The 10,320-nt window shown below is 32.5% G+C and overlaps 2 protein-coding genes across 2 annotated transcripts; one reads left to right on the top strand and one right to left on the bottom strand.

Moving 5' to 3' along the window:
- Positions 1-457: 457 nt before the first annotated feature.
- Positions 458-948, bottom strand: LOC120251764 (eukaryotic translation initiation factor 1A-like). Its single transcript, XM_039260408.1, has one exon. It carries the CDS (start codon positions 900-902, stop codon positions 462-464), a length of 441 nt encoding a protein of 146 aa, XP_039116342.1. The 5' UTR covers positions 903-948; the 3' UTR covers positions 458-461.
- A 1,484-nt stretch (positions 949-2,432) lies between these two features.
- On the top strand, positions 2,433-7,552 carry LOC120251763. Its single transcript, XM_039260407.1, has 8 exons — positions 2,433-2,737; positions 2,832-2,886; positions 2,987-3,152; positions 3,252-3,385; positions 3,596-3,882; positions 5,454-5,745; positions 6,991-7,068; positions 7,174-7,552. Exons 5-8 carry the CDS (start codon positions 3,614-3,616, stop codon positions 7,222-7,224), a joined length of 690 nt encoding a protein of 229 aa, XP_039116341.1. The 5' UTR covers positions 2,433-2,737; positions 2,832-2,886; positions 2,987-3,152; positions 3,252-3,385; positions 3,596-3,613; the 3' UTR covers positions 7,225-7,552.
- The last annotated feature ends 2,768 nt before the right edge of the window (positions 7,553-10,320 follow it).

The following is a 10,320-nucleotide window of genomic DNA, read 5'->3' as shown; positions in this document are numbered from 1 at the left end:
AAACAACATCTCATCACAAGATTCCAAATCGGAGCCAAAAATCACAACCAAAGATTTAGCTCAAAAAAATAATCCTTCCTCTGTATTTCTAACATCAATGTATGTATGTATTACATATAAACTAGAATTAAAAATAATAAATAAATAAATGTACAGACTCAACGGAAGCTGTTCTAACTAGATCGATGAATAAATACCAGTGTCTAGTCTAATTTAGTTATATATATATATATATATATATATATATATATATATATATATATATATATATATAAAAAGCATGCCAAACAAAAGCATGCATTAAAAAAAATCAGTTTTTTAAAACCACAAATTTTTAAAAATTAAAAAAACCTAACTGCCTTTGAATTAATTGGTATCGAGTCTGAGGGCCTTCACACGTGCATGCCTTCTGGTGCTTGTCCTCTTTTTCTAAAAAGAAAAAAGGGCAAAACCCTCATCATCTAGATCTTATCAATGTTCTCCTCCTCAAACTTGATGAAATCACCACCAGCGCCATCATCATCCTCCTCATTGAATTCTCCAGCGATGCCCTCATTAAGCCGGATGTTATCAGGAAGCTCTCCATACGCCTTCAATAGCCTCGCCTCATCACTCATGTACTTCAGTATAATATCGGCCTTCTCGTCTTGATAATCACGAAGCCCAACAAGAACAATGTCACCGGTGCTGATCCAGACCTTTTTGTGCATCTTGCCGCGGATATGGCATAGCCTCTTGTTGCCATCGATGCACATGGCTTCACAGCGGCCGTTGCCGAGCATGCGGAGCACCTGCGCGTAATCCTGGCCATCTTCCTTGAAGACGAGCTCCCGCTTCTCATCGTCCGCCTCGTTCTTACCTCGCTTTCGATTCTTGCCTCCCTTTCCCTTGTTCTTCGGCATCGTTGATCGCTGATCGGAATTCCCAAAACCCTAGCACTCGATCTTTGAAAACGATTGCTCTTCTCTGGGTTTTGGTTTATTGGGGGCTTTTTATAGATTGCGTTATTGGATCCGACCCGATAACTATTTGGATTTTGATTCGATTTAGACTCGGATTTAGATCCGATTAAAATTCAATACATTGTTTTTATCCATTTTAATTAAATTAAAAAAATCGGATTTTAATTTTCTCCCTGTATAATACATTAAATTATTTTTTTATTATGGTTTCAGTTAGTATTTATGTTTATTTTAAGTTATAATAGTTACCTTTTTCGTTTCACACCTTTTATTTAATTTTTTTTTTAATAATATGTAACAAACGCCCTTTTGTATGAATAGAGCCCAGATGTACAATAGTATATAAATAATATAAAAATCTCATGTGAACAGTGTACGAACAGTATGAGGAACATGATATGAATAATTTATAAACAATCTAAATGATTCCATATTTTTTTTATTGCGTATTTTTATTTAAATAGTCTATTTTTAAAAAGTTATAATTTTTTCTTTATATTTAATTTTTGTTAATGATGATCATACATGACATGCTACGTGACATATTTTTTTAAAAAAAATTGACATTTGACCTATATATGTCATATGTAAGCAATATTAACGATGTATGTTTGAGGGTTAATTTTTTTGATAAATCACTCAACTTTATCGAAATATCAGTTTGCTCACCGAATTTTGGTTTGTTTTCAAAGTCATCATTTCAAAAAAGTCACTCGATCGTTATCACACAACCGACGCGGTGGATCGACGTTGTCTTACGCGCCACGTCGGGCTAACTGACAGACGTTAATCCACCGAGTCGACTGTGCTGTCGTAAACGATCAGTGACTTTTAGTGGAAATGACTTCAAAACAAACCAAAAATTCGAGTGAAGAACCGATATTTCGACAAAGTTGAGTGATTTATCAAAAAAATTAACCTATGTTTGAGTGACCAAATCATAACAATAATTAAAAGTATGAGAGTAAACCATAATTTTTTAAAATTCAGTGATTAAAATATAAACACAACAAAACTAAAAAAGCAATTTAAGTTGTTTAATATTTATTTTTATTTTAATTTGTACGCATTGTTTAAGTTCTTTATTTGGTCTAAATTTAGCTAAATAATTTATCCGAGGATTTCTACCGGAATTCTTTTCTCATTAAAATTTTGACCAATTAAAGAGACCAGAGACTTCAAAGAAGAACATTCTAAACAATAAGTTTTCTTTTTTTCATAATTAGAATAATTACAAGGGTTTAAACATAAAAAAACAACTAACCCTGGTTGAGTTTCTCCAGATGGAGTTAGTTAACGATTAAAAGGCGTCAAGTCCCTTGTGACGCGCATCTGACGGACGTGAGCCGTTTATCTAATTGGACAATATTGACCGTTGATCATGTCATCAACGGTCGAGATTGTCGAGACGGAGACGGAGGTTTGAGGCTTCTATAAAAGGCGCATTTTTTAGAGAGAGAGAGCATCGCTTTGGATCATAGCTCGCTGTTTTCCTTGTTTTTCTCTGTTTTGATCTTCTTCTCCATCGCACTTGATCGGTTTGGGGCGAGGAACAGCCAAGAAATTGCTCCAAATTTAGTGGAGAAATTGAGAGTTTTGGTGCTTGAATGCATTGAAAGATCAGAGCTTTGTCTGTCTGTGCTCTGGACGTAGTTTATTTTGTTTTTTTGTCCACTGATTTTGATCTGGTGATCCGTCCTTGATTTCTCTTAACTTGATTCTTTGTGAAATCTTCTGGATTTGATAAGAAATTGGTGAAAATCTCGTGATTGAAGGTTTGCATTCTGTGATTTGTTTGGGTTTCTTTTTTTTACTGTTCTGATTCGCAGAGGTGTGATGTATTTGATTGATTGATTGATGTTTTTGCAGTGAATTTTCATGGTGATTTGAGGCTTCTTAAGGAGAGCTGAAATCGAGAGAATTGGTATCGATTTCCTTCTCAATCCTGTGATTATCTGCGGTTTTGATTGTATTTTCCTCTAATTTTAGTACTGATTGTGAATTTCTCTCTGCCATTGATGCAGTTGTTCTTCGATCGTTTCAACTCGAGACTGAGATCCGGCGATCCAATGCTCCAACTCTCAACGGGCGGTGAGAAATTCATACAAATTCTCCATCCCCAAATGCTTTGATTGACTTCAATGAAATCCAGCTCTAAAGAAGCGATTTCCGAGTAATCTTCAAAAACTGGTACTTTTCTCTTCTGTATCCCTTAATTTCCCAAATCTCATTCCCAGATCAACACTCACTAATCAAAGTTTTCAAAAAATCACTTTCTCTTCTCTTCAGAATCATCAATTCTCCAAAAACCAGGGGAAATTCAGTTCCCAGAATCAAAGGAATCACATTCATCTCCGAGATCATCAACCTCCATTAAAGCAAACAACCACGAAGCTCTATTTTCCCTGCAATCTCCAATCCAGGTTACTTCTCTTCTCCTCTTTTTTCCCCCAATTAATCTCCCAAATTTCCCAATTTTTTTTATCAAAAGAAGCCATTGTTGATTCCCAAATTCCTTCATCACCTCAATTTCTCCATTTATTTATTTATTTATATTACTTCAAACTAGAACGTTTCTCATATATTTACTAATTTAATTAATTAATTAAAAATAAAAATTCAATTTATTTCAGTTGGCACGTGTGAAAGGAATGGAGAGAGAAGGGAGGAGTCACTACCACACGCGTGGGTCCGGAGGAGGCGTGGCGTATAACCATAACGGCGAGCTGGACTTGTTATTACAGTGGGGGAACCGGAAACGGCTCCGTTGCGTTAAGATCCAACGCCGTGATGATGGATCCGATAAGGCCCCGACAGCATCCGCTACTGCTGTTCGGGTCGGGCGCCGTGGGATCCGAGCCGATAAAGAATCCGCTATCCTCACCCGTCTTGCCTCCCCTCCTCACCAACGTGTTCTCCGGTACGCCTATGAGTTTTTTCTTTCATTCTCTTATTTACTTTGGTTTTTAATAAATATTTTTTATTTTTCGGGTTTACGGGTTTGTTGAATCCGGATCCGAATAGGTTGACCCGATTAACACCAAGTTCTAGCTAGTTTCCTTTTTTTTTTTTTACTTAATTGTTAAGGAGGATAACTCTGGAATTATTCTAAAGTTAATTGTGTTCACAGCCGTTGGATCTAATATTCAGCGGCGTGGATCACTTGTAGGGTGGTCCCGCAACTGGAGTGATAATCTATTATTTATTTGGTAATAAGTAATAATTTAAGTGAAGGAATTTGCGGGTTTTTAAGTGGCGATATGTAAAAATTAAAATTAAGTTTTGCGTTTAAAAAAAAGTTAATGGTTATTGGCCAGGTTTAGATTTATTTATGAACAAGAAACACCAAATTTCAATTATGTTAAAAAAATAAAGTAGCTTTATTTTGTAAATGAGGAATCTTAGAAAAAAATAATAATAAGCATGTTTTTTTAGGATTTTTAATAGATACAATAATCTCATATATATATATATATATATATATATAGTTAAGTTCTACATTAGGACGGTGCATAGGTGTGAAGTTAATACCTAACACATATATCTGGAGTTAGGTACTATACCCTCATCTGCATGAATTAAGATTTGAATTCAACTCCTCAATAAGATAAGAACACGAACATCTTACGCAGAGAACTCATATTTTTAATAAAAACAATAAATATGTTTTCTTGGGGTATTTTACGATGACATATTATGTTAGGGACATGCACAAATGTGGAGTTACTCTCTCAACATATTTGTGTGTAAGTTGAGGTTTAAATTCACTTTTTTTAGCATAATATAAAGACCATACTTAATATAAAGACCATACTCGACTTAGAAATAAAGACCATACTTATATTAGGGACTCGGTGTCAATAGACTAGAAATCATTAGTTTTTTTTTTATTTTTTAAATAATCGACTTAGAAATTAAATATAAAATTTAAATTGGCTCATTATTCAATTTAGCTTAAATTTTTTTGCAAAAGTTATTTTAATTTGTTATTTATTTATTTTTCACTTAAATTAATCAGGAGAAAAATTTATATTTTTGGTTTTACATGAAATTTGGTGATAATTAATTCCTAGATAATTTTAAAAATAATATACCTTTAAAATAAAATAAGTCAATATTCTCCAAATACAAGTAGGTTACTTATTTGAAGTGGTAAAAGGCTTGTGGGCCCCACCTGAGACAACAAACCCCTACCACTCCCTTCAATCCCGGCCAGCCATGCTACGTGGAGCCAATCCAAAGAGTCAACCCTAACCACCGTTCGATCCACCTCGTCGTGATTCGGGCACCCAATTCCTTTTCCGATCGAAACTCTGAAAACACCAATTCCCTTCTCCACCCGCATGATCATCGGCAAAATCATGGGCTACAATAACATCCAGTTAACTAACTCTCCCTAAAAAATAATTATAATTATAATTATAATTATTTTTTATTATTTATAATTTCAATCAAAATTTAAAGCTGTTTTTCGTTTTTGATCTCAAATAGGAACAATTCGGAGGCGATGAGAGGATCTCAAGCCCAATCGCATCAGCAGATCAACGGCGCCCGTGGCGCCACCTTATCGCCGGATAAACCGTCGGAGGAGCACAGCGATAAGAACAACAAGAAGACCGCCGCCGGTGAAGGATCGTCGTCAGGGAGTGAAGGCGCCGTTTGGCCCAAATTCGCTATTGGCCTGACGAACAAGGAGAAAGAGGAGGATTTCTTGGTTTTCAAGGGTTCCAAGCTCCCTCAACGTCCCAAGAAGCGCGCCAAGCTCATCCAGCGAACCCTCAACGTAAGCATCCCTCCTCCTCCTCCTCCTCCTTCTCCTTCGTCTCTCCGAAAAATCCCTTTTTTTTTTTCCTTCAATTTCTCAATGTTTTTCGGTTGTTTGAGAATTTGTTTGCCACGTGGCTATTCCTGATGCCTCGTTAGTTTATGTGGATAATTACTATAATGCCCTTGCTACTCAGCTAGGAAAAGAGCTTGCTTTATCAAAAATCCTAAGCTAACTTCACCTGACATGTTAAAAATGATCCTTTTTTTATTTTTGGGAGCATGTTTAGTATTCCGATTATGTTAATTAGGATTAGCATTTATAATTCATTCATGTTTAATTGGGAACATTGATATTGTGTATCAAAAGAATTGAATCTCTTTAATGCCAGAGTTGCATGATACGTATATATAGTTTGGACACTTGAAGTTCATTAGGATTAGTGTTTTTGATTCATCTTTAATTCATTCTTCAATGCGTGTTGTAGATATATTAGGATGTTAATTTTATGTATTTATATATATTAGACTAATCTCTATATTAGATCGTTTCTTTGTATAGTTTAGTTGCATTCATGACAAAGTGTTATATTGTTACTATACATATATATATATATATATATATATGGCAGTGTCGTGACATAGTGTTTGTTTATTTATTTTGGATTGCCCCTTACAGAACAAATTATTTGTGTTCAATGGAGCATATGCACTGTGTTTATTATATTTGTGGTGTGTATTGCTACTTGGTTTAAAATGCAGGGATAGATAATTATATATGAAATTATTTGCAATGAATAATGCTTGTCCCTTGATTGTAATGGATTTTTGGTTGTATGTGTGCAGCCAGTCTTCTGTATGACTTTACCTGGTCTTGTATGTTTATCATAGTTGCTTCTACGAAATCTCTTATGTGATGATGGTGTTTATCTGGAACTCTTTTTGCTATTTATCTTGTTTCCCTTTATTTTTTAGTTGGATTTTTTTTCCATCTATACAGTAATAGTATGAATGAGTACTTTCGAAATATCTGTTTTGTTTTCCCTATAATATATGCTAGTTCGGCTTCAAACATGTTCTGTTTTGTTTTGTTTTCTCTATATCTGGATAAGTTATTAATCTTCTTGATGTCATCTTGAGTACTTCTCTAGTGCAATCAATGGTGGTTATTGAACTTCATTTTATTTTTTGATATGAATCTTATCATTTGATTGATGACTAAGATGACCGTCACCCGCTGAATATTCTTTATGATTTGCAACAGCTTGTGAGCCCAGGTTCATGGTTATGTGATCTTACTCTAGAAAGATACGAAGTAAGGGAGAAAAAGATATCGAAAAAGGTGAGTTAATTATCTATGGTAAAGATTACCGAATCAAATAATACCACACATAATGTTTTTGTTTTCCCTCTCATTCATGTTTCACTCTGGCATGTGTTCTTGCAGAGACCGAGGGGTTTGAAGGCTATGGGCAATATGGAAAGTGATTCAGAATAAAAGGAAATAAGAAAAAGCCTAGTTAAACAAAAGGAAAACTTCACTTCATGAGGAACTCACAGCTCACATAGAAATAGAACTTCACACCTCACTCTGCATTTGTTTGAAGAAGATGAAGAGTGCAAAAATAAAAAAATAAAAAAAGGAAAAAGAAATCTACCAACTCAAAGAGTTCCTTGATTTTCTTATTCAAGGATGTAATTTTTGTTGTAATGTAGAGCGTGTGCTTACCACACTCTTCTCACTTGCTGGCCCTTTTAATACCATATGTTCATGTTCCTGTTTTTTAGGGGAGATATCTATTTCAATTTCTATATCTTCATTTCTATGGCTCTTGTTCGTTCAGATTAGTTGGTAGGACAAAATTCATTTATTTGCTTTTGATTTTTTTCATGGGAACAATGTTTGTTTTTGTTGGGGAGAAGATGAAATCACAATCAAGAAAACCGCGGTTTTTTATGAGAGTACGGTAGCAATCGTGCTAAAATCAAGAACTTCAATCTATAAGCAACACGGTCTTTACACGTGTGTGGTTGTCGTGTTATTCTTAGGAATTCTCTTGTACTGTAGTAGTATTAGTATTGTATCAAAGCATGGATAGTATTGCAATAGTTGTAAAATTTAAAATTTTTAATATCTCTAATTTTTCCCTCTGTGTGCAAAAATAAACTCTAAACTGCACAATACCAAAAGACAATCAAAAACAAAAATGCAACACCCTTTAATCTCACTTCTTCTCTTATGTAGCGAAACTCCTAATTTTTTATTATTATTTATTTATTTATTTATTTATTTATTTTTAAAATTGTATGAAATGAGACCCCCATTTATTTTTGAATCTTTACAATCGGAATGATGACTTAACAGATTTATAAAAATAAAATAACGTCTTTGTACTCGAGAGCCAATACCTCTATTTTTTCTGGACCCCTCATAAAAATGTCAATTTCATCTAGTCTCTAACATGAAACTTTTATTATGGTGTTTGTTTCCCTATATCCGAAATTAATAATTTTTTGTGTATGTAATTGTATTCAATATGTTTTTCTTTCTCTCACACATGCAAGAACTTTGTTTGGTAAGAAGGTGCCCTCATAATTGGGACCACAATTTTTAATGAAAAAGACTAACAATAAATGAAAGTTAAATTGGTTACAGTTCTTGAATCTTAACTCCTTGCCATCTGCTTCACAAGATGGATGTCAGTTGCAAACTATTATGTTTCCTGATCTCAAAATTTGATTGGTTTGCAACTCAATAGAATGTTACCAATGAGACAATTATTCCAAATTAAACCTTTCAGGCTCCACTTATATATATATTTTTTATAAAATAATTGATAAATCACATGCAATAAGAACGGAAAAGACCACTCAACTTTTAAAAAAAAATTAAAATAAATCACATACATTAAGAACTAAGAAGACCACGTATTTTTAATGTTGATGAGAAATATTTTAATTTAATTAGTTGAGTAATTTTATTAAAATTCTTAAGTGCGTTTTTAGTTTTATAAGATCACCATGGCTGCTGTGAGATATGAGTCTGAATACCTTGCTATATATTCCCTCCGTCCTATTATAATTGTCTACACCTTTATATTAAATTTAAAAATTTGGGAAAACTCTTAAATTAAGTATGACAGCATATAATTTGACATGTGAAAAATAGACATTTATAACAATACCGCGGGAGTATCATAATCAAAATAAAAACATGTAGTCAATCATTAAATAACCCAATAGTATGATATAAAAATGCAAACAAAGGTTCAAATCTTTCCTTCGACAATACTGTCAATGACCGTTCATACACTGTATACTTAAAGTCCAATATTGTTTATTAGTACAGTTCACTATCCCGAGTGTGAGTTTTATATGGGTGGATAGGATTTTTTTTTAGAAGATATGTAAACTAAAATGAGTGGAGTTTGTCACCTATTTACTGTTTTAACAGATGTGGTTTATTCACCTTTTCAATAATAATAATTATTATAATAATAATATTATTATTATTATAATGAGGGCATCTAATTTTAAATTTGTAATAAAAAAACTAAAATAGATTTCTATTTTTCCAATTTAAGTTATTTAACTAAATTATATATTTAAGACGTTTTTGCATGTATACTTTTATTACTGTGTGCAGACATCCTATATTAAAAAAAAAATACATATGTATATTTAAAAAAATAGTAATAAAATTGTCCTTATCTGTCCCATCTTCTCTGATCTCTTTTTCCTGGCTTATTATGATTACTATTATTATTTTTTAATCTGGACCACAAAAAAATATAGATGCACACGTACGCACTGACGAACACAGGAATACATATAATAATGATAGAATTCATAAACATTATCCAGATGGGATTTTATAAATATATATATATATATATATATATATAATAAATACACTCTAATTTTTTTAAAAACTAAAAATGTTAACTATTAAGGATGATGTATAGAATCACTATTAAGGATTTGTTTGGGTCAGTTTTTGGAAAAATTATAAGTGTTTTTTTATAAATTAAGTATTTCTAGTGCTCAAAAATCGTTTAGACGGCTTTTTCTATTTAAAACATAAAAGTTGAAAAATAATCTCGAAAATAATCAAAAACTAATTATGAGTAGTTTTTGAAAAAAGCTGTTTTTTAGTTTATTTTTACTTTTACAGAAAAGCTAATATAAATATAAAATCTAAAAAAGTGCTTAACTTACTCTGGAAAAACACTTTTTCCAGAAACACTTCTAATATCTTAAAAAAAGTAATTTTTTTTTTAAGAAACCAATCCAAACAAGACCTTAATTATTGTGTTTCAATACTATTAAATATTATTGTATATTATTAGATATGTTAGGTATTGTGTACGAATGACATATGCGAATCTAATGGTCATTTTAAAATTTCCTAAAAAATTGGATTCTCATGTATATATTTCTTTTTATTGAAGGAACATGCAATGTTCATTTAGTCCTTTTGTGTGCATACACACACACGTTATGACACGTAACTTATTTGGTTGTAGTTGTTTGTTTGTAGTGTGGCCATTTGGGATATTTGATATGAATGTCTTTGTCATTTAAGATCCTTCTC

The sequence above is a fragment of the Dioscorea cayenensis genome, chromosome 20, assembly GCF_009730915.1.
Source record: "Dioscorea cayenensis subsp. rotundata cultivar TDr96_F1 chromosome 20, TDr96_F1_v2_PseudoChromosome.rev07_lg8_w22 25.fasta, whole genome shotgun sequence".
In the NCBI taxonomy this organism is placed as follows: Eukaryota; Viridiplantae; Streptophyta; class Magnoliopsida; order Dioscoreales; family Dioscoreaceae; genus Dioscorea; species Dioscorea cayenensis.
This window is presented reverse-complemented; position numbering and strand designations above follow the sequence as displayed.